We start from the raw sequence: 24,713 nt of genomic DNA, 5'->3' as shown, positions 1-24,713 counted from the left end.
ACAGGCTTTGCCAGAGGGCCAGGAGGTGGGCGGCTGGCTTTGCTTGTTGGGTGTTGAAAGGTTTGCAGTTTTTATTTTCACCTGCGGTCATGCCGTGTGTGAAATTAACCCTATGTGCAACCCTCTGGGAATACATCCCCAGCCATGTTCTTGTCTGTAGTGTCTGCTAAAACAGTCCACATAGAGATCTTCGAGTAGGAAGCCTGCTTTGAAGGACAGATAACTAGCAGTTGTTGTGTTGCCGGCTGCTTCTCACTAATTGCTGCAGGCAGCTGGTGTTTGGGCGCAGTTCATCCAGTATTTATCAAGTGTATTCTGTTCATAAAATGAGGTGGACTTTCTTTAGTGCGACGTGTTTGTAGGATACGTGTGTGTGTGTGTGTGTGTGTGTGTGTGTGTGTGTGTGTGAAGGATACGGTGTGTGTGTGTCTGTGTGAAGGATACGGTGTGTGTGTGTGTGTGTGTGAAGGATACGGGGGGTGTGTGTGAAGGATACGGTGTGTGTGTGTGAAGGATACGGTGTTTGTGTGTGTGAAGGATACGGTGTGTGTGTGTGAAGGATACGGTGTCTGTGTGTGAAGGATACGGGTGTGTGTGTGTGTGTGTGTGTGTGTGTGTGTGTGTGTGTGAAGGATACGGGGGGGGGGGGTGTGTGTGTGCGTGAAGGATACGGGGTGTGTGTGTCCGACCTCATACCCAGGCCCTCATAATAGTCTGAGAATGGTATTTGTGAGGAAGATGGCCTTATTGCTAAGGATGGTTCTTACCTACTGGCCTCTAACAAACATTTGCTAATTAAATTCAACTCCCCAATCCTTCCTCCTTCCCATGGTTTAGGACTGTTATTGGGGAGGGGAGGGAGACTAACAACTTTATGTACTGGGACAGTGGTTCTCAAACCTCTCCTCGGGGACCCCCAGCCGGTCCAAACCTCTCCTCGGGGACCCCCAGCTGGTCCAAACCTCTCCTCGGGGACCCCCAGCCGGTCCAAACCTCTCCTCAGGGACCCCCAGCCGGTCCAAACCTCTCCTCAGGGACCCCGAGCCGGTCCAAACCTCTCCTCGGGGACCCTAGCCGGTCCAAACCTCTCCTCGGGGACCCCCAGCCGGTCCAAACCTCTCCTCGGGGACCCCGAGCCGGTCCAAACATCTCCTCGGGGACCCCGAGCCGGTCCAAACATCTCCTCGGGGACCCCGAGCCGGTCCAAACATCTCCTCGGGGACCCCAGCCGGTCCAAACCTCTCCTCAGGGACCCCGAGCCGGTCCAAACCTCTCCTCGGGGACCCCCAGCCAGTCCAAACCTCTCCTCGGGGACCCCCAGCCGGTCCAAACCTCTCCTCGGGACCCCCAGCCGGTTAATGTATTTGATCTATTCCAGAACTAGCACACCTGATTTATCTTGTCAACTAACCATCAGGCCCTTGATTAGGTAAATCAGGTGAACTAGTTCTGTGCTAAAACACAATAGTGAAATGTCTGGGGGTTCCTGGAGAAGAGATTTGAGAACCACAGTACCAGGGCTTGTTATCCAATGGGGTGCCACATTTAGACCGCTGAAGATAGAAATGTGGCATTGACATCAGCTCTTGACAGTACATATTTCTATCTGAGAGTTTCTGTAACGTTGTGTCCACCTGAACTAAGCCCCCTCCATGTGTTGTATATCCAGTCCCCCGGTCTCTTCCCAGCCGACCCACTTGTCGTATGTCTTTTTCCCCAACAGCAACAGCAGCTCCAGGCTCAGCACCTGTCCCACGCTGCCCACGGTGGGCCACCCATCCAGATGCCCCCGCACCCCTCGGGCCTGCAGCCCCCCGGCATACCCCCCATCCCGGGCGTGGCGGGCTCCGGTCTGCTGGCGCTGGGAGCCCTGGGCAGCCAGGCCCACCTGCCCTCCGTCAAGGACGAGAAGAACAACCACGACCTGGAGCACAGAGGTGAGGCGCTTGAGGGTGTGGATAGTTAGGAGGTTCTGCTCAATGGGCAGTGTCACTTTGCATTGCGGCCAATTTGGATCCATACAATTGGCATTGTGGTTTGATATTGCGGCCATTTTGTCCCTGCTCAGTGGGCATTTGTGGCTCTAAATTACAGCCGTTTTGGTTCTGTGCTGATTTTGTTTGAGTATGAGTTGTGTGGCCTGATGTCCATGTACTCTCAGACCACAGTGGCTGTAAACACTTATTAAATGAACTTGTCTGAATGTGAAACCAAAGTATTTAAAAATGTATTTTTCTTGTGAATGCAGACCCATTAAGTCACAATACATGTTGCCATTCGTACTAACTTTCTTTTCACTTTCTCCCTCTTGGCCTGTCATCCTTTCACTCCCCCCTGGCGATCCCTCTGGTAAAAGAACGAGAGTCGAGCACGGTAAGTTGTCCTTTATTCTTCTGAGGTTCCCCCCATCTCCACCACCCCCTCTCTCACCTTCTCACCCTCTCACCCTCTCTCAACCACCTTGCCCTCCCTTGACATTGACTTTGAGCCAGTCTGTTTGGTGACTAAGGCACTTTGCATAGACTTTAAACACCACGCCTTGTTAGAAATGTAAAATTCCTGATCCCTGCAGTAGAACACACACGTTTTGTCTGGTATAAGCTGTTCTGCAATCAAATAATGAATGGGGGGAGCTGGTGCTGCTTCCCCCTCTACACTATCTAATCCAGGTGGAAAATGACTCCAGTCACCAGGCGAGGATTAGCCCGCTCTATAATTTCATCACAATTAAAAGAGACTTTGACTCTCGTCTCTCCGCCTAAGAGGATTTACTGTAGCCCATCTATCCACCCCTCCCCCTCCTCTCTGCCTTTTACTCCTTCCATCTTTCTCTCCAGCCTTATTTTGCCTCTTTGTTTTCTAATGCGCTCCTTTTCGTTTTGTCTGTTTGTTGTAATCATTCTCTCTCTCCTTTCTTTGTTCATACTCAATCGTTTTGTCTGTCTCTCTGTCTCTCTCTCTCTCTGTCTTTCTCTCTCTGCCTACTTCCAGTAAATATTTCTGAACACAGATAGTGAATAGTTTCCTCCCTCCTTCCCCCGGGCTTCTTCTCTTGTTAAAGCCTCTGTTTATTAGACTGGATTAAATATCTCTGATAGCCAGGGATAGCGACGCGGTGGCGGCTGCGACAACGCAGGGATTGGGTTCCCAATGACTGAGCAGCATGAATGGGTGCAGTCATGTCTGAAGGGAGCGAAACTGGGCCCCTGCGATTAGCAGTGCTAATGCTAACTCCACTCCCCTCCCTCATCTCCCTCTGTCGCTTCCTCCCTTCCTGTCCTGTTGTCTCAGGTCACCTGATAGGGGCGTCTGAGGTTATCCAGTCTGTTAATCATGCCTTAAAAGGCCACTGTGTATTAGACAGACACATACACATTTGTTTTACTCTCCTTGTTGGGACCAAGCAATGTATTTCCATTCAAAATGATATTTACCCTAAACCTAATTCTAACCTTAAACTTAACCCATAAGCCTAAAATAGCCTTTTCCCTTGTGGGGGCCGGCGAAATGTCCCCAATTGTCAGAATTGTCCTTGTTTTTACTATCCTGTCCGCATGCTTCCGAGACGGAACAGTTCAGAAGAGTTTATACATAAGTTTATACATATACTATGACAAAATGTTGGGGCTTTTCGGGCACATTTCTTTCTCGAGGCCAGATGGGAGCCGAAGGAAAGTTGGGAGCCGACGTCTTCGCCCGTGATTGGTCAACTGTAGGGATTCTTCAATAGTCTTTGTTGTTGTTCAATGAGAGACGACTCAATAGCACATTTCTTCATTGAGAAATAATGCACCAAACATAGTTCATGTAAAATTGCGTGACTAAGATCTCCTTGGCAGAAAAGTCAAAATGTAATGTAATTACTTTTTTAATTCTGACTTTTGAGGAAGTGTATACTGGCTACGGCATCTCAAAATGGACAAACTGCACTATTGCCGGGTTTTTTTTGTCGCATTTTTTTTTTCGAGGGAATGTCTTTAAGGGAGTATGCGAACACACTTGTCCGGTTCACCTAGTCGACTTCAGCTCTCCACCAGCCGAACTGAAGCATGCTGACACCTTAAGGACTTCAGCTCTCCACCAGCCGAACTGAAGCATGCTGACACCTTAAGGACTTCAGCTCTCCACCAGCCGAACTGAAGCATGCTGACACCTTAAGGACTTCAGCTCTCCACCAGCCGAACTGAAGCATGCTGACACCTTAAGGACTTCAGCTCTCCACCAGCCGAACTGAAGCATGCTGACACCTTAAGGACTTCAGCTCTCCACCAGCCGAACTGAAGCATGCTGACACCTTAAGGACTTCAGCTCTCCACCAGCCGAACTGAAGCATGCTGACACCTTAAGGACTTCAGCTCTCCACCAGCTGAACTGAAGCATGCTGACACCTTAAGGACTTCAGCTCTCCACCAGCCGAACTGAAGCATGCTGACACCTTAAGGACTTCAGCTCTCCACCAGCTGAACTGAAGCATGCTGACACCTTAAGGACTTCAGCTCTCCACCAGCCGAACTGAAGCATGCTGACACCTTAAGGACTTCAGCTCTCCACCAGCCGAACTGAAGCATGCTGACACCTTAAGGACTTCAGCTCTCCACCAGCTGAACTGAAGCATGCTGGCACCTTAAGGACTGCTGATACCCACAAGGATAATAAAACCAAAAACGCACACAACCTCAGAGAGAGGGGGGCCTGGGAGGTAGCTAGCTAGTTACCCACCCCACCACCCCTCTTTCAACCCATCAGGCCAATCCACCTCTATTTGTCTCTCTCCTTTTATCCTCTCCAAAAGAGAAGCTGCGCATTTTGGAGCCACAATGGCAACATTCATGTACATATTTAGAGCCGGGATGGGGGGAAAGGGAAGGGGAGAATGGAGGGTTTGGCTTAGAGTCACGAGGAGTCAGATTACTTTGTGCAGCAGCCAAGACGAGGGCATGTTGCCTAGAAAGCCCTTCTGAAGGGGGCACCCCAACGCTGCCCAACCACATCCTCCTCCTCTCTCGTTCTGTCTGTCAACCACAAGGCCCCGTCTTTTCTCTCTCTGTCGTTCCTTTCTTCTTTCTCAGTGGACATGGGTGAGGGGTTAAAATGGGCAGCTCTTGTCCTCTCTTTAGTCTCTCTGTCTCTGTGGGTAATGAAAGGCTGGATGAGTGTGTGGGCTTGGCATGGAGGGCCCAGTGTACCCAGTGCCACCCTGGCAGTGCCAGCCTAACCCCCCCCCGCCCAGCCTGCCCAGCATGGCCACAAGTGGGGAGCTCAATTCAGTGCCTCACTACTGGCCTCTCATTGGATGCCAGCTGCCTCACTACTGGCCTCTCATTGGATTCCAGCTGCCTCACTACTGGCCTCTCATTGGATGCCAGCTGCCTTTTTCTCTTTCTTTCACTCCCTCTTTTTCGACAACTTTCCTGCTCTACTTTTTCTCGCCGTTTCCGTTTGCTCTTTGTCAACGTTCCTTCTGTGCTCTCACTCACTCACTCATTGAGTCTCTCCTGTCATTCAATCCCTGTGGTTTAGGCAGTTTCCTGTCCCTCCCTCGCTACTTGTTTATGTACTGTATAACCACTGAGTGGTCCTGGCAAGGTGCCGACCTGTGTGAGGTCAGAACTCACCACACCAGCCCACTCTCCAGCAGTCATCCGTTCAGCCCGGCAGCTCTGGAGAAAGAACCACTGTTCACCTGGTGTTTTCCTTTCTGATGGTGTGTGTGTGTGTGTGTGTGTGTGTGTGTGTGTGTGTGTGTGTGTGTTTTGGAGGGATAGCAGGAGGAGGACAGGAAAACAAGTTCTGCATTGTTTGCGTTGTGTGTAAGCAGCCTCAGTCAATGGAAGGCCTGGGAGAAGAGGAGTCTGTGCAGTTTGTCTCCTGGGCTCACTCCCTGTCCCTCACTAATGCATCATGGTGCGTGTTGAGCTAATATCCTCTAGTCTGAGGGGAGGTTTAGCTCTGTCAAGGGGTGTGTGTTTGAATGACTTTGGTAAAGCCCCATCGGTGGCCTGGCAGCTCTGCCCTCTAAGATGTCTGTCTCTACAGCACAAAGACACACTTCAAGACCTAAACTAGCAGAGCACATTTCTCCTAGACGTTTTGTTACGTGGGACGACTCCTGTGACTGACATGGTTCCTCGTCTGTCTGCGTGTTGTTCCAGAATAACTCAGTGTCTCCGTCGGACAGCCTGCGTGCAGCCAGCGACAAACACCGCAGTTCCTCTGATTACAGCATGGACTCCAAGAAACGCAAGGTGGAGGAGAAGGACACGATGAGCAGATACGTGAGTGGGAGCACACACACACACACACACACACACACACACACACACACACACACACACACACAAATAATACAGTCAGCACCTTTAAACAGGAGAAGTACTGCTCTCACACACTGATATAAGTGTGGTCACTGTCTAACACTGTCTCTCAACAGGATAGCGATGGAGACAAAAGTGACGACCTCGTCGTGGATGTGTCCAATGAGGTAAGAGCAGCTGGTCGCTTGCATGTGTGTGTTTGAGTGGACACACGTATGTTAGTGTGATTGAGTTGCAGAGCCACATTCCACCCCGTCTCTCTGGTAGCTAGTGACTGAACACTGGCGTCTTTGTTGAGGAACCAGAGCTGACAGAGACCTTAACAGCTGTCACACCCTCACTAAGGTCACCAGGGAAACCGCCCCTAAAATAAAGAAGGAAACAGAACTGTGTGCTTGTGTATAACATCCACTTATGTGTATGTGTACCAAATAAAAGCTTTATTTGTATGGAGACATGCTTATACAAAGAAACCTGGATGGAACCCCTAGGGTGACGGAGACAGAGGACAAACAAAGTGTGTGTGTGTGTGTGTGTGTGCACATGTGGCCTGGGTTTGTTTGACCTTCATGTACATGTTCCAGCGTGTTTCCACTCCTCCATTTACTCATTCTCTTCCTCTCCCTCATCATTTTTCTCTTTCTCTTGTTCCCTCTCTCTAGGACCCAGCCACTCCCAGGGCGAGCCCTGCCCATTCTCCTCCAGAAAACGGTCTGGACAAATCACGGGCCCTAAAGAAGGACGCCCCCAACAGCCCCGCCTCCGTGGCCTCCTCCGGCAGCACGCCCTCCTCCAAAGCCAAGGACCACGCCCACGTGAGTGTGTGTGTGTGAGAAACGGGAAAGGAGGGGGTAGGGGAAAACAATAGACAAGGGGCTCATACATGGGATGAAGTGTAGCTATTAAACTGCTGAAGGAGGGTTGGGGGTTGGAGAGGAGGCACACAGTGCTCTGCTCCTTTCAGAATAAATGTTCATTGCTTTCCCAGCCCGGGATCGTAAATAAACCGGGGCAATGACAGGGAGATTGCTCTGTCCCACCCTCCATCTCTCTCCCATCCCTCCTTCCCTTACCAGGCCCCATGTCAATGTGCTTAATTACTGGTCTAGTCAGGGAGCAAACTACAGAGATCTCCCTCCCTCACCAGTCCTATCTCCTTGGCTGTAGTAATGTGCTTAACTAGTCAGGACTCATGTTTCTGTCCGGGGGTGGGGTGGAGGGGTGCAGATTAAAGGGAAATGAGGGCTAAAGAAGGACCACCATCTTGGATGTTAGGGCTCTGACAGGCCAGTGTCTAATAGAGTTTTATGTGGCTCCACAGGGTTCTAATGAACTGGCACTAGTACATTGGATTATATTCAGCTCACCACTCAAATTGTCACTGGATTTTGGGGGAAAGTGGTTGTTATTTTGGGATTTGGTCTTTGGTTTCTATTTGTCCCTCTCTCTCCCTGTCTCTCTCATACATGTTCTATTTGTCCCTCTCTCTCCCTGTCTCTCTCATACATGTTCTATTTGTCCCTCTCTCTCCCTGTCTCTCTCATACATGTTCTATTTGTCCCTCTCTCTCCCTGTCTCTCTCATACATGTTCTATTTGTCCCTCTCTCTCCCTGTCTCTCTCATACATGTTCTATTTGTCCCTCTCCTCTCCCTGTCTCTCTCATACATGTTCTATTTGTCCCTCTCTCTCCCTGTCTCTCTCATACATGTTCTATTTGTCCCTCTCCTCTCCTGTCTCTCTCATACATGTTCTATTTGTCCCTCTCTCTCCCTGTCTCTCTCATACATGTTCTATTTGTCCCTCTCTCTCCCTGTCTCTCTCATACATGTTCTATTTGTCCCTCTCTCTCCCTGTCTCTCTCATACATGTTCTATTGTCCCTCTCTCTCCCTGTCTCTCTCATACATGTTCTATTTGTCCCTCTCTCTCCCTGTCTCTCTCATACATGTTCTATTTGTCCCTCTCTCTCCCTGTCTCTCTCATACATGTTCTATTTGTCCCTCTCTCTCCCTGTCTCTCTCATACATGTTCTATTTGTCCCTCTCTCTCCCTGTCTCTCTCATACATGTTCTATTTGTCCCTCTCTCTCCCTGTCCTCTCTCATACATGTTCTATTTGTCCCTCTCTCTCCCTGTCTCTCTCATACATGTTCTATTTGTCCCTCTCTCTCCCTGTCTCTCTCATACATGTTCTATTTGTCCCTCTCTCTCCCTGTGTCTCTCATACATGTTCTATTTGTCCCTCTCTCTCCCTGTGTCTCTCATACATGAGAGGGTTGCCAGTGATCTAGTTGGGCGGGTTGCCAGTGATCTAGTTGGAGGGGTTGCCAGTGATCTAGTTGGAGGGGTTGCCAGTGATCTAGTTGGGCGGGTTGCCAGTGATCTGGTTGGGCGGGTTGCCAGTGATCTGGTTGGGCGGGTTGCCAGTGATCTAGTTGGGCGGGTTGCCAGTGAGCTAGTTGGAGGTGTTGCCAGTGATCTAGTTGGAGGGGTTGCCAGTGAGCTAGTTGGAGGGGTTGCCAGTGATCTAGTTGGAGGGGTTGCCAGTGATCTAGTTGGGCGGGTTGCCAGTGATCTGGTTGGGCGGGTTGCCAGTGATCTGGTTGGGCGGGTTGCCAGTGATCTGGTTGGGCGGGTTGCCAGTGATCTGGTTTGGGCGGTTGCAGTGATCTGGTTGGGCGGGTTTGCCAGTGATCTGGTTGGGCGGGTTGCAAGTGATCTGGTTGGGCGGGTTGCCAGTGATCTGGTTGGGCGGGTTGCCAGTGATCTGGTTGGGCGGGTTGCCAGTGATCTGGTTGGGCGGGTTGCCAGTGATCTGGTTGGGCGGGTTGCCAGTGATCTGGTTGGGCGGGTTGGGGTTCTATTGCTTTGTGATTGGCATCATTTAGAATAACAATGGAACACGCTGGAATAAAGCAACATTAATCACATCTAGTCTCTCTCTGTCAGAATGATAAGTCATCCACGCCGGGCCTAAAGTCTAACACCCCCACACCTCGTAACGATGCCCCCACACCAGGCACCAGCACCACCCCTGGTCTACGGCCCATCATGGGCAAGCCCTCGGGCATGGAGGCACTGGGTAAGTCCTCACACATACACACTCATACCCACATGTATACAAACACACTCGCCCTCTAACCACAAATGGATTAACACGAAAATAACTTCCTTGTCGGTCTGCCCATTTGCCTATGGCAGAATCAGTTGTCCTTACCGTCTCTCTCTCCTCCCTCTCTCTAGCAGCTCCAGCCCTGCGTACCCCTTTGTCCATAGCTGGCTCCTACGCCACGCCCTTCGCCATGATGGGCCACCACGAGATGAACGGCTCCCTGACCAGCCCTGGGGTCTACGCCGGCCTCCACATCTCCCCCCAGATGAGTGTGGCCGCTGCTGCGTACGGACGCTCGCCCATGGTACGCTCCCCTAAAACTCCACCTCATGAAGCCACATACTCACATTCAGCCCCTCAGCCCTATACACAGGCTACAGTTACTAATACCACACAGTTACACAGGCTACAGTTACTAATACAGCACAGTTACACAGGCTACAGTTACTAATACAACACAGTCACACAGGCTACAGTTACTAATACAACACAGTCACACAGGCTACAGTTACTAATACAACACAGTCACACAGGCTACAGTTACTAATACAACACAGTCACACAGGCTACAGTTACTAATACAACACAGTCACACAGGCTGCAGTTACTAATACAACACAGTCACACAGGCTGCAGTTACTAATACAACACAGTCACACAGGCTGCAGTTACTAATACAACACAGGCTACAGTTACTAATACAACACAGGCTACAGTTACTAATACAACACAGGCTACAGTTACTAATACAACACAGGCTACAGTTACTAATACAACACAGGCTACAGTTACTAATACAACACAGGCTACAGTTACTAATACAACACAGGCTACAGTTACTAATACAACACAGGCTACAGTTACTAATACAACACAGGCTACAGTTACTAATACAACACAGGCTACAGTTACTAATACAACACAGGCTACAGTTACTAATACAACACAGGCTACAGTTACTAATACAACACAGGAAGAGGAAAGAAAAGGTGTTCACTCAAACACACACACATGCAAATGTACATCAGACTCACTTCTCACTATATATTACATGTCTCAGCAGCACTACCGTTGAGTTAGCCAACACGGCTGTCGGCTAAGAGACTTATGGTAATATGACTAGCAGCCAATTTACAATGAACTTCCTATTTCAATAATTCACTTTTTCAATATTTCTTTAGAAATGCGTATCATTTTTTCTCTGCTCTCTGTGTAAAGTGTTAGCTAACTCCAATGTTGCTATTACCTAACTCCACTTCTTTGATGTCTGGTGCTACAAGGGAGGGGAAAATAACAACTCTGTCAAAACACTTCTCTGTGTGTGGAAATCTCCCAGGCTCTCATTAGCATTAGCAAGTGGGATTTTGTGTAAAGCTCCCCTTTACACCGTTACCACAAACCTGGGCAAAGGCTCTGCCTTTAAAGGAATGTAGAATCCACAGCACTGTATGAAATGATAGTAAGAATACCCCTTATGTCCCCCATACTCATAACTGGTTCAATACAGACCGCGGGTCTCTACTAGTACTACTGAACTAGGTCAGGCTTCGACCCCTGGTATCGTATAATTAAGCAATAAGACCCAAGAGGGTGTGGTATGTGGCCAATATACCACGGCTAAGGGCTGTTCTGAACGACGCAACACGGAGTGCCTGGATACAGCCCTTAGCCGTGGTATATTGGCCATATATCACAAATCCCAGAGGTGCCTTATTGCTATTAGAAACTGGTTATCAACGTAGTTGGAGCGGTAAAAATAAATGTTTTGTCATAACCGTTGTATACGGTCTGATATACCACGGCTGTCAGCGTCCAGGGCTCAAACCACCTAGTTTCTAAACGCACACAAGACCTGGAAAAACACCTACAATTGCAGGAAATTAGCTTTAAAACAGCAACAAAAATCTCTGCCCAATGCAACATGTTTTAGAATTGCGAAAAATGTAACTTAAAACTGCAAAACTATCTCTCTGCCAGCAAGAATGGTGTGAATAGTTTTGGGTAGCGTTGGGTTGCGAAGTGGGGGTTTGCCACATAGGACATTTGTGTGATCGGAACTTCTCAAATAATACTTGAGTACCTCTGCCTTATTTGACGCTACCTTATTTGACGCTACAGAAGCAGCGACGCTAAGTTTCCTGTTTGAACATTTAACTTAGCCTAGTTGGCTGCATGGATAGGCTGTTTGTTAGGCTATGATGTTAACATGCTGTATGTCTGTCTGTCTGCTGTTTTCCCAGGCGGGGTTTGACCCTCACTCCCACATGAGACCAGGCCTGCAAGCCAGCCTCACGTCCATCTCTGGAGGAAAACCGTAAGTCTCCAAACCCACTCTTTGTTTGAACTGTTCATCACGAGAGCCTGAACATCACAGGTCAAGTCCAACGTTTAGGTTCCAGGTTTCATTTTGACTCAAAACAACAACTGCCCTTTCTCCCCACGGTAGTGCCTACTCCTTTCATGTGAGTGCCGACGGCCAGATGCAGCCGGTGCCCTTTCCCCCGGACGCTCTCATAGGCCCGGGTATCCCACGCCACGCCCGCCAGATCAACACGCTGAGCCACGGCGAGGTGGTGTGCGCCGTCACCATCAGCAACCCCACGCGCCACGTCTACACCGGCGGCAAGGGCTGCGTCAAGATCTGGGACATCAGCCAGCCGGGCAGCAAGAGCCCCGTGTCTCAACTGGACTGCCTGGTAAGGAGCCATTTTTGTTTTAGAAAATCTGGATATACAATACCAGTCTGTTTGGGGACACCTACTCATTCAATGGTTTTTATTTTTTGGTTACTACATGATTCTATGTGTATTATTTCATAGTGTTGATGTCTTCACTATTGTAGAAAATATAAAAAAAATTGTAGAAAATATAAAAAATAAAAACCCTGGAATGAGTAGGTGTTTCCTGACTGGTACTGTACGAAGGCTATAATTTAGGTTGGCTGGGCTGTATGCTAGCTAACAGGATAGCCAAGCTGAACAAGCTAGCCATGTATCTGAGATGATACTGTGACGGTTATCATTTGACATGGACTGAGATATCAAGCCTACTCATGGGCACAGAGGATGCTCTTCATCGGCCTGATGTAGGACCAGGGATTTTCTCTAAGTGCTTGAATTAGACCATTTTCCTGTCCTGCTAAGCATTCAAAATGTAACGAGTACTTTTTGGGTGTCATGGAAAATTTATGGAGTAGAAAGTACGTTATTTTCATTAGGAAAAGTAAAGTAAAAGTTGTCAAAAATATAAATAGTAAAGTACAGATACTCCCAAAAACTACTTGTATTTTTACTTAAGTACTTTACACCACTGCCTTCAGTCCCCTGAACCCCACATCCACCCTCTGAACCAGCCCTCTGAACTAGAGGTCGACTGATTAATCGGAAAGGCCGAATAATTAGGGCCGATTTCAAGTTTTCATAACAATTGGTAATCGGTATTTTTGGCCGCCAAATTTTTTAATAATTTTTCTTTTTTTTTTTTTTTTTTTTTTTTTACACCTTTATTTAACTAGGCAAGTCAGATTAAGAACACATTCTTATTTACAATGACGGCCTAGAAACGGGGGTTAACTGCCTTGTTCAGGGGGGATTCGTTTTTGCAACCTTCGGTTACCAGTCCAACGCTCTAACCACCTGCCTTACATTGCACTCCACAAGGATTAACAGGCTGACTACTTGTTACGCGAGGGCAGCAAGAAGCAAAGGTAAGTTGCTAGCTAGCATTAGACTTAGAAAAAACGATCAATCTTAACATAATCACTAGTTAACTACACATGGTTGATGATATTACTAGTTTATCTAACGTGTCCTGCGTTGCATATGATCGATGCGGTGCTTGTTAATTTTCATTGAATCACAGCCTACTTCGACAAACAGGTGTTGATTTAACAAGCGCATTTGCGAAAAAGTACTGTCGTTGCACCAATGTACCTACCCATAAACATCAATGCCTAACAGGAATATTTAGACTTAGCCACCCATTAGATAAAATACGGAACGGTTCCGTATGTCACTGAAAGAAAAAAACTTTTGTTTTCGAGATGATAGTTTCCGGATTCGACCATATTAATGACCTAAGGCTCGTATTTCTGTGTGTTTATTATATTATAATTAAGTCTATGATTTGATAGAGCAGTCTGACTGAGCGGTGGTAGGCAGCAGCAGGCTCGTAAGCATTCATTCAAACAGCCCTTCGCTGTGCTTCAAGCATTGCACTGTTTATGACTTCAACCTGGGTGGGTATAATTTCCAACAGGAATCTATTCCAAAAACTTTGTAAAAAACAACGCATACAAAGTTGTATAGCGGCAGAATAAGATACCGGGTAGGAAGTGGTCTATTTCATTGCGTTTTTCACTCATCACGTTTATTCCGAAAAATGTCTGTCCTCACATGTCTGTTTGCCTATGCACAAACATTAAGAATAAGCTACGTGGTGAGTTGATGCCTATTCAACAGCTAGTTAGCTAGGTTTGTATGCGTTGCTACTTTGTATGCGTTGTTGGTTGGCAACCTTTTACTTTACGTTTTTTGGAACAGATTCCTGTTGGAACGTTCCACAAATTATACCCACCCCTTCAAGCCTATCAACTCCCAAGATTAGGCTGGTGTAACCGATGTGAAATCGCTAGCTAGTTAGCGGGGTGCGCGCTAATAGCGTTTCAAACGTCACTCGCTCTGAGACTTGGGAGTGGTTGTTCCGCTTCCTCTACATGGGTAACACTGCTTCGAGGGTGGCTGTTGTCGATGTGTTCCTGGTTCGAGGCCAGGTAGGAGCTATACTGTTACACTGGCAATACTAAAGTGCCTATAAGAACATCCAATAGTCAAAGGTATATGAAATACAAATCGTATAGAGAGAAATAGTCCTATAATTCCTATAATAACTACAACCTAAAACTTCTTACCTGGGAATATTGACGACTCATGTTAAAAGGAACCACCAGCTTTCATATGTTCCCATGTTCTGAGCAAGGCACTTAAACATTAGCTTTCTTACATGGCACATATTGCACTTTTACTTTCTTCTCCAACACTTTGTTTTTGCATTATTTAAACCAAATTGAACATGTTTCATTATTTATTTGAGGCTAAATTGATAGTATTTATGTATTATATTAAGTTACAACAATACTGAATGAACACTTATTTTATTTGTCATTGTTACAAAAAATTAAGAAACAAAAAAATAATCGGCCGATTAATCGGTACCGGGGTTTTGGGCCCTAATAATCGGTATCGGCGGTGAAAAATCATAATCGGTCGACCTCTACTCTGAACCCCACATCCACCCTCTGAACCCCACATCCACCCTCTGAACCCCACATCCACCCTCTGAACCAGCCCTCTGAACCCCACATCCACCCTCTGAACCAGCCCCCTGATCCCCACATCCACCCTCTGAACCCCACATCCACCCTCTGAACCCCACATCCACCCTCTGAACCAGCCCTCTGAACCCCACATCCACCCTCTGAACCAGCCCCCTGATCCCCACATCCACCCTCTGAACCAGCCCTCTGAACCCCACATCCACCCTCTGAACCAGCCCTCTGAACCCCACATCCACCCTCTGAACCAGCCCTCTGAACCCCACATCCACCCTCTGAACCCCACATCCACCCTCTGAACCAGCACTCTGAACCCCACATCCACCCTCTGAACCCCACATCCACCCTCTGAACCCCACATCCACCCTCTGAACCAGCCCTCTGAACCCCACATCCACCCTCTGAACCCCACATCCACCCTCTGAACCAGCCCTCTGAACCCCACATCCACCCTCTGAACCAGCCCTCTGAACCCCACATCCACCCTCTGAACCAGCCCTCTGAACCCCACATCCACCCTCTGAACCCCACATCCACCCTCTGAACCAGCCCTCTGAACCCCACATCCACCCTCTGAACCCCACATCCACCCTCTGAACCCCACATCCACCCTCTGAACCCCACATCCACCCTCTGAACCCCACATCCACCCTCTGAACCAGCCGCCTGAACCCCACATCCACCCTCTGAACCAGCCCTCTGAACCCCACATCCACCCTCTGAACCAGCCCCCTGAACCCCACATCCACCCTCTGAACCCCACATCCACCCTCTGAACCAGCCCTCTGAGCCCCACATCCACCCTCTGAACCCCACATCCACCCTCTGAACCCCACATCCACCCTCTGAACCAGCCCTCTGAACCCCACATCCACCCTCTGAACCAGCCCCCTGAACCCCACATCCGCCCTTTGAACCAGCCCCCTGAACCCCACATCCACCCTCTGAACCCCACATCCACCCTCTGAACCAGCCCCCTGAACCCCACATCCACCCTCTGAACCAGCCCCCTGAACCCCACATCCACCCTCTGAACCAGCCCTCTGAACCCCACATCCACCCTCTGAACCCCACATCCACCCTCTGAACCAGCCCCCTGAACCCCACATCCGCCCTCTGAACCAGCCCCCTGAACCCCACATCCACCCTCTGAACCCCACATCCACCCTCTGAACCAGCCCTCTGAACCCCACATCCGCCCCTGAACCCCACATCCGCCCTCTGAACCAGCCCCCTGAACCCCACTTCCTCCCTCTGAACCAGCCCCCTGAACCCCACATCCACCCTCTGAACCCCACATCCACCCTCTGAACCAGCCGCCTGAACCCCACATCCACCCTCTGAACCAGCCGCCTGAACCCCACATCCACCCTCTGAACCAGCCCTCTGAACCCCACATCCACCCTCTGAACCAGCCCTCTGAACCCCACATCCACCCTCTGAACCAGCCCTCTGAACCCCACATCCACCCTCTGAACCAGCCCTCTGAACCCCACATCCACCCTCTGAACCAGCCCTCTGAACCCCACATCCACCCTCTGAACCAGCCCTCTGAACCCCACATCCACCCTCTGAACCAGCCCTCTGAGCCCCACATCCACCCTCTCCCTCCATCTGCTCTTGTGAATATAATAAGTCAAGGCACAGCGTCTTGTTCGTCGGCCCTGTGTGTGACGTTTTGGAAAAAGTTCTAAAGTAATGATCTTCTGATCGTCCTGCCCCGGTTCACCATTACCCACCCCATTAGTCATTCTCCCATCCTCCCCATTCATCAGTTTGATACTGTCTCCTGGCCACTTTGGAGAGGGGGAAGGAGCAGAGGGAAGAGGGAGAGTGCTGGCTTTGTGACCAGGTCTTATATAGTCATCAGCAAGCTGTTTAATTCATCTGAGAGCCCCGGCCCTCTATTGATCTGTCATTCACTTCACCCGCCTCATGGACCCAGTCCAGCTAACACTCTTCTGCCCTTGTTAAAGCTGAAAATGAGTCTCGCTCCACACACCACAGCTGAGGGAAGCCACACTCAAACACACTCTGTGATGCTTTTATCGTCATACCTGCTTCAAAAGGCACTCACATCTGAGCTGTCTTTGTTGCAGGTGCATTTTAACAGCTGAATAAGATGAGAAAAAAGAAGAAACCGGCACACTGCTCTCGCTAGGGCCACGGCTCTCGCTAGGGCCACGGCTCTCGCTAGGGCCACGGCTCTCGCTAGGGCCACGGCTCTCGCTAGGGCCACGGCTCTCGCTAGGGCCACGTAGGGCCACGTAGGGCCACGGCTCTCGCTAGGGCCACGGCTCTCGCTAGGGCCACGGCTCTCGCTAGGGCCACGGCTCTCGCTAGGGCCACGGCTCTCGCTAGGGCCACGGCTCTCGCTAGGGCCACGGCTCTCGCTAGGGCCACGGCTCTCGCTAGGTCGCTAGGGCCACTGCTCTTTATTAAGCTTTATGTATCGACCTCAAGGCCTTCGTCAGAGCTTTTGTGAGTGTTCACAACCAGCATCCCTATGGAGATACTACTCCACCCACATCCGTTCAATTCATCCAAAGGGGTTGGAGTCGCCATACTTGCTTTTGTCGCCACACCTGCTTTTAAATCAAATCACATTTTATTGGTCTCATACAATATTTAGCAGATGTTATTGCGGGTGTAGTGAAATGGTTGTGTTCCTAGCTCCAACAGTATAGCAATATTTAGCAATACATTTGTGTCTCTCACGATACCTGCTATTATCACGATAACTGTCTGAAGCCCAAATCTTAACTGGCTCCCTCTGTCTCCAGAACAGGGACAACTACATCCGCTCCTGTAAGCTCCTCCCTGATGGCCGCACCCTGATTGTGGGTGGTGAGGCCAGCACGCTGACCATCTGGGACCTGGCCTCTCCGACGCCACGTATCAAGGCGGAGCTCACCTCCTCAGCCCCCGCCTGCTACGCACTGGCCATCTCCCCCGACGCCAAAGTCTGCTTCTCCTGCTGCAGTGATGGGAACATCGCGGTCTGGGACCTGCACAACCAGACCCTGGTCAGGTGACTGATCCATCCTCATAGAGTAGATTACTGCTTGGAGGCTAGGAGGGATAAACTACTACCCATATGATTTTAGCAGTAATGATTGGAGTGGGTTTACATTGAAATGTCCAAAATGTGAGTGGAATCACTTGACTAAGTCCACGGTGTTTGTTGGGTGTTGCAGGCAGTTCCAGGGCCACACGGACGGAGCCAGCTGTATTGACATCTCCCATGATGGGACCAAGCTGTGGACCGGAGGTCTGGACAACACTGTCCGCTCATGGGACCTGAGGGAGGGACGCCAGCTCCAGCAGCATGACTTCACCTCCCAGGTACGCACATATGTTTGAACACACACACACACACAGGGGATGCAACGGTACAGTGGGCCCACGGTTCGGTACGGTTTCGGTATCTTTATATTTAAGAAAAAAAATAAACACATCACCCTTTAAACAATGAACTCTTTTATTTTGCCTATAGACAAATGAAACTCTCCATTCAGAAAAATGGCAACATGTCTCTACTGTATGACATCAAGGGGAGAATAAAATGAAAAGTGCTTCTTAGCTTTGACAAGCTGAAGGTTTATTTTAAATAAACGGGGTACATACATTTATAGGCAATATTACATGTAAAAAATAACAAAATGCAACATCAAGTTGGTATCCTATATGAGATATCTATTCCTTTATGTTGAGGTTCTTCTGTAAAAAGATAAGCATGTCAACATTCTCTGAAGCAAGACGAGAACGGCTTGCACTGATCATGTCCCCTGCGGTGGAGAAAACTCTGACTTACAACAGAGGTTCCTGGGGCACTGGGGCCCTGTGCATGTTTTGCAACATGGGGAACTTTGACTGGTTTGTGTTCCACCACACAAAAGGATCAGCAGCCACATGAAGGCAATCTGCTGTCTTGTATGAGGGGACCACCTCCTCAGTCATTTTGGAAAAGAGCTTGGTCTGCTCTTTGTATGACTCTCAAAGTTCCCCAAATAACTCTGACACGGGAGTCTTCTTTTGAGGAGGGGATGAGGAGGATGGATTTTGTTCCCTGTGGATGGCCCTGCTTGCACTGCTTGAAACTACAAGAAAAATGGCAAACTTATTAAGTGTAAGTGACACATCTCATCAAAAAAACATATCTCATCACATTTTAACACACATGATAAAAACAATGGATGAAATCCCTGATGTTTATGCTGTTGCAGCAGGCTGGCAGGGATTTAAACCTTGGCTCAAGGGCTGTAACTCTGTAAAGGTAGATCTGGGTCTGTGAATCTTCTCTCCAAGTCCTGAGTGATGGCTGCCTTGGCCTCCCTGATGGTTGGACTGTCCTCAGGACCTGGTGCCATGGATTTGAGAATCATTGTTTTTAGAGGGAGAATCATTGATGAGATGGGACTTGTTTCACTGCTCATGAGAGTTGTCATTGTTTTCAGGGGGTTGAGTAGCTCAATGAGTTCTTCTGCCAGCTTCAGTTCACTGTCCGTCAGCATGGCTATGTCTTAGACCGACTTCCTCACAGCCTTGTCCAATACAGCAGAGCAGATGGCCGGTTGCTGTTCCACGGAACGTTCCAGCATGTTCTATATGGTATTCCAACGGGTTGTGACATGGATTGATTTGTGTTTTGGTATATTCAGCATCTCTTGCTTAACTGTCAACTTGGTGGGCGGTGGTGCTTTTGTGAGAGAAAAAGTCCCCACTTTTCTGACCTTCCCCAGGAGGTGGGACACTGCCTTGAGAGAGACTGCCTTCTTGGCTGTGAGGTTCAGGATGTGTGCAAAACACCCAATGTGGGGCCCAAACCCATCAGCTTCACGGATTGCGTTCACTATGTTTTGTGCGTTATCTGTAGTGGCTGGGATTGTGATATTAGGTCTCTCTAGCTTCCACTCAGTCACAGCATTCATTCATTCTAGGGCTAAGTGTGTGCTTGTATGACTCTCATACAGGGGTTGTACTTTGCAACACATTGCTCTTCATCTCCCAGACCAGTACATAGTGAACCATCACAGTGAGGTAGCTTTGAGTTGCTCTGGGGGTCCAGCTACCAGTGCAGAGAGCAAGATAGGGTGTCTGTGTCAATTCCTTTTCAATGTCTCTCTGTGATGCTTCATAGAGTTTGGGAATTACTTTGCTGCTGAAATGTGTGTGGGAGGGGACATTGTAACGCTGTTCAATTGTTTTAATCAGGTGACAAAATCCCGAGTCAGTAACCACCGAATAGGGCTGCAAACCTTTGGCTATGAATACTCCCACTGCTTTCGTTATTTCTTAGTTTTTCTGAATTTGTCACGTTGTTGAAGGCAGCAGTGAGATTGTTGTGTTTTGGCTAACGAGTGGACTCTCCTTGCTCCACCTGCAAGGGACACGGCTGAGTGGCGGCCACGTAAATGACACATCCTGTTAGAAGTGTTTCCACTCCAGTAGCCGACAGTGGCAAAGCAATGCTTGTTTACGGTCTTCTTACCCTCGTCATCGTATTGAACGCTGAATCCAGAATGTTCCCACATAGCGGATTTGAAAGACGGCAGTGCCTCTTCAAATTTGCTTCTCTCTGTCTCACTAGCGCTCGCCATTGTCACGTTGGAGCTGAGAGAATATTTGGTTTTAGTTTCCCCTCTCTTCATGGGGCCCCTTTAGGGAGGTTTCCTACTGAGATGTCATTGCAAATCGTCCATTGGTTGTTTAAGGGGGAGGGGGTTGCTGTCACTGCAGTTGCCACATTTTGAGACATTGCTGTTGAGTAAAGTTTGTCAGCCATCAGGAGCTCCTTTACGGCCACAAGCTGCGTGTCTGGTTCTGTGGATCTGAATGTACAACGTGTGTGTAATCTGCAGCGCAATAAGCACGTTTAGGAAATTCTAGGAAAATGACAGGCGTATCGTAATTCCGCGGTTCACGTGCGCGTATTGAACCGTAGGGGGCGTACCGACCAGTTCAACAACATACTGTGTACCGTTGCATCCCTAACACTCACTCTCTCTCACTCTCTCTCTCTCTCTCTCTCTCGCTCTCGCTCTCGCTCTCGCTCTCGCTCTCGCTCTCTCTCGCGCTCTCTCGCGCTCTCTCGCGCTCTCTCTCGCTCTCTCTCGCTCTCTCTCTCGCTCTCTCTCGCTCTCTCTCTCGCTCTCTCGCGCTCTCTCTCGCTCTCTCGCTTTCTCGCTCTCTCTCTCTCTCTCTCTGGTTCACCTCCCGTCTCCTCCCAGATCTTCTCTCTAGGCTACTGCCCCACAGGGGAGTGGCTGGCAGTGGGCATGGAGAGCAGCAATGTGGAGGTTCTCCATCACACCAAGCCTGACAAGTACCAGCTCCACCTGCATGAGAGCTGTGTCCTCTCGCTTAAGTTCGCCTACTGTGGTAAGAAACATGTCCAGGCTGCAACAAGTTATTTATAACCTGGATTTATGTAGTTCATGTGTAGAATCCTTTTTTTTCTCAAGGAATTGAAGCACATTGTTTAGTTGGTACTTCTACTGTACCAACAAGTAATACCAACTGCCCCACATCAGTTGTTTTGGGTTAGCTACTAAATCTTAAACCACGGGGACTTGCATTTTGGTGCTTGGAGAGTCTTGTGCAGCCCTGTCCTGCTTGGTAAGGACAACCTGGACTCTGAGCTAATGTATCATGTCCTGTGTTTAAAGGTAAATGGTTTGTGAGCACGGGGAAGGACAACCTCTTGAATGCTTGGAGGACTCCGTACGGTGCCAGCATATTCCAGGTACGCCAATCAATAACACACACATCAATATACACACTCTGACACATACATAGATGCTCACAGTCCTGTGACATGACCAACAGCATGGAAACCCCAGCTACCACTGTCAACTGTAATCTGTAAATCAGAAGGAAACACTATTGTTCAGAGAATTGTCTTTCAAACCAGCTGGTCACTTTGGACAAGGTTAGTTCAGGCAAACAAATGACATGCTCTGAATAGGATCGCTAACATGTTTTTTTACCTTTCAACAGTCAAAGGAGTCCTCTTCCGTCCTGAGCTGCGACATCTCTGCAGACGACAAGTACATTGTAACGGGCTCCGGAGACAAGAAGGCCACAGTGTACGAGGTGATCTACTAGAAACACCAGTTTGACCCGTCCTACTGGCCTGACGAGGGGAGCTGCTAGCCCCTCCTCCTCCTCTTACGTCACTCACCACACCCCCTAACCTCAAAGACCACCAGGGATTGGACTACAGACAATGTCGGCCGATACCACTCCCGGATTGGTGCTCAGAAGGCACTATGAACTGCGATTGGCAGTTGACCTGGCTATCGGTGCAGACTGTAACCCTATGGGCACTGAAGATGTAAATTGTCTTGCTGTTTTTTAATCTGTTCCTGGGCTTGTTTTTTTGGAGGTTTATTTTTTAACGTGATGAATGTTTCTGTAATGTGACTGGATGAAGCGGCGCTTTGTCTTTAAAACAGTTGCTCCCTGGACGTCTTGTGAAAATTGTACATAATGGAGTAATAAAGACATTTTCTATATATATATATTATAAATATATATATCTATTTTCATGTCCTGGTGTACTTGTGACGTTTTTGCTTTCGGCCTCTCCCTTCTGCTTGATATTCAAGGGAGAACAGAAAGTAGAATAAGCTTTCTTTTTTTTTAAGGATTTTTTTTTTGTTTTGGGGGGGGTGTTGAAGCGCGTTCTCCAGGCTGACCTTTTTCCAAATCAAATGGAAATGTCTCTCCAAAAACTAAATGGTCAACCAGAACCCTTTGTGGAGATTCAAATGTGAGTTTTGGGATGGTGCCCTTTTTTTGGAGCAACGAAAATGTCTGGGAAGTGGAGCCTGCCGGCTCAGGCAGAGCCACGGAAATCGGTGGAATACCACAGGACCCCCGCTTGGACCGGCCTATCAGAGGAGACTGGGGGATCAGTGAGAGGAGGAGAACAATGTAAATTAAAACGATATTAAAGAAGCTAACTGTACTATTTTCTCTGTGCTCTTTTTGACCCGTCTCTTTTACGTCTTGGATTATTTTTTGGGTGGTCTGGTTGTTGTTTATTCTAACGATGGACTTCAATTCTACTGGATTATTACTAATACGGGGTGACAAACCATGCTTTGGCTAGCCTGACACAATCTGAACATTGAGTATGGACCTGAATCTTGCCGATGTAGAGCAACCCACAGGGTCATCTAGACTGGGGGTTAAGGAGAACATGCTTCTATGGAATCCATTGATTTGATCCTCTATCCTCATTTATCAGTACATCATCTTGGACTAACCGGACTTGGATGGAAGTCAACCAAACTATTGGATTCCACTCAAATGATATACAGTGCCTGTTAAGTGCTAGGGATGGCTATTAGGATCTTTCATAATGTAAAACAGAAGTTAGCGTTGTGACCAGCATCTACATAATGTTCAGTACCGAGTAGGATGAAGTTGCCCCTAGACACTGATCTGTTTTGTCCCCAAATGGTGCTGAGGGTAAGATGCTCTGTGTCTAAGTGGAATTTCTTCTTTCACCGTTCAGCTATTGGGGTGAACACTCAAATTCTCCACTGCGCCCCAATACCTGCCTTTTCTTCAGTCATAACGAGGGGTGAAATGTGTGGGGTGAAATTCACAACCAAAGTATGTAGCAAAACTGTGTCAGCACTGAACACAATGTACAGCTGATGATAATTCAATAAACTGTTTTTTTTTGTAGAAAGACTTCCTAGTTAATTTCAATGCAAAGTATTGTTGAGGAAGCGCACAGTCGTTGTATCGAAGAGCGTTTGAGTACTTCTACGAGAGCCGTGGGTGTCTGTCTGCCCTGACATTAACTTCCTCTTAAAAGGTTTGAAAGTAGATACATTTGAGTGGAGTGTCTAAACCACTGGAGTCTGCCACTTATACCCCACACTTGATGTGGTACTTAAACACTTTAACTGTTTCATAATGAATTCCTAACCTCAGACATATACCTGGTGATTCCTTCTAGTTAACTGGAGGCTGTATATGAGGTGTGTGTGAGCCTGTTGAATAGCAGTGGAGGAATCAGTAGGCTGCTGTCCAGGCGTGGCGTTGTGGTCGCAGGCTGTTCAAAAGACTAATGCTGGGAGAGGAGACACATTGCTGAGGATCTGGGTGTGTTGCCAAACCACCCGTGTGACTTAGTGTCACACACTGCTGCCTCAGCGCCTCGCTGAAACCACAGGCACAACACACACACACACACACACACACACACACACACACACACAGTCACGGTAGCTGCCACAGACTTACTACTGGATTATGGGGTCTGTGCATACGGCGGTGAGGATGAAACTGTAGTCTACTCAAGATGGCAGTGTGGCAAGCCAACGTTTTCCCTTCATTGTCTGTTAGTTGAGACCCTCCAGTTGTTAATGGTTTCCTGTGAATTTCTTGAAAGAGAGCGAAGACGAAACTACAGGACTATCCACACCTGATCAGCTGCAGTGGCGTATGGATACGTTATGTTCTTAAATCATGTAGCTATTGGGTCCTAAAGCCTCTTTCTCCTGTCCTGGATAGGAAACAACATGTAATTATTGGGTCCTAAAGCCTCTCTCTCTCTCCTGGATAGGAAACAACATGTATTTATTGGGTCCTAAAGCCTCTCTCTCCTGTCCTGGATAGGAAACAACATGTAGTTATTGGGTCCTAAAGCCTCTCTCTCTCTCTCTCCTGTCCTGGATAGGAAACATGTATTTATTGGGTCCTAAAGCCTCTCTCTCTCTCCTGGATAGGAAACAACATGTAGTTATTGGGTCCTGAAGCCTCTCTCTCTCTCCTGTCCTGGATAGGAAACAACATGTATTTATTGGGTCCTAAAGCCCCTCTCTCTCTCCTGGATAGGAAACAACATGTAGTTATTGGGTCCTAAAGCCTCTCTCTCTCTCCTGGATAGGAAACAACATGTAGTTATTGGGTCCTAAAGCCTCTCTCTCTCCTG

At 48.4% G+C, this 24,713-nt stretch overlaps 1 protein-coding gene across 6 annotated transcripts in view; it reads left to right on the top strand.

Moving 5' to 3' along the window:
* The window catches only part of LOC115185007 (transducin-like enhancer protein 3-B), a 39,000-nt gene extending 15,538 nt beyond the window's left edge, over window positions 1-23,462 (top strand). For 4 of the 6 annotated variants that reach the window (XM_029745607.1, XM_029745604.1, XM_029745605.1 and 1 more), the window contains 14 exons: window positions 1,724-1,937; window positions 2,312-2,373; window positions 6,153-6,275; window positions 6,431-6,481; window positions 6,977-7,129; window positions 9,264-9,396; window positions 9,558-9,730; window positions 11,667-11,740; window positions 11,873-12,122; window positions 17,542-17,789; window positions 17,956-18,103; window positions 20,989-21,139; window positions 21,427-21,503; window positions 21,758-23,462. In XM_029745607.1, the coding sequence (XP_029601467.1) occupies window positions 1,724-1,937; window positions 2,312-2,373; window positions 6,153-6,275; window positions 6,431-6,481; window positions 6,977-7,129; window positions 9,264-9,396; window positions 9,558-9,730; window positions 11,667-11,740; window positions 11,873-12,122; window positions 17,542-17,789; window positions 17,956-18,103; window positions 20,989-21,139; window positions 21,427-21,503; window positions 21,758-21,865 (1,965 nt within the window). In that variant the 3' untranslated portion in view covers window positions 21,866-23,462. The remainder of the gene's footprint in view (window positions 1-1,723; window positions 1,938-2,311; window positions 2,374-6,152; window positions 6,276-6,430; window positions 6,482-6,976; window positions 7,130-9,263; window positions 9,397-9,557; window positions 9,731-11,666; window positions 11,741-11,872; window positions 12,123-17,541; window positions 17,790-17,955; window positions 18,104-20,988; window positions 21,140-21,426; window positions 21,504-21,757) is intronic. The other 2 variants (XM_029745606.1, XM_029745603.1) reach the window with 2 other exon arrangements.
* The last annotated feature ends 1,251 nt before the right edge of the window (window positions 23,463-24,713 follow it).

This window comes from Salmo trutta, unplaced genomic scaffold (assembly GCF_901001165.1).
Source record: "Salmo trutta unplaced genomic scaffold, fSalTru1.1, whole genome shotgun sequence".
NCBI classification, from domain to species: domain Eukaryota; kingdom Metazoa; phylum Chordata; class Actinopteri; order Salmoniformes; family Salmonidae; genus Salmo; species Salmo trutta.
Note: the sequence above shows the minus strand (reverse complement) of the source record. Positions and strands in the feature narration are given on the sequence as shown.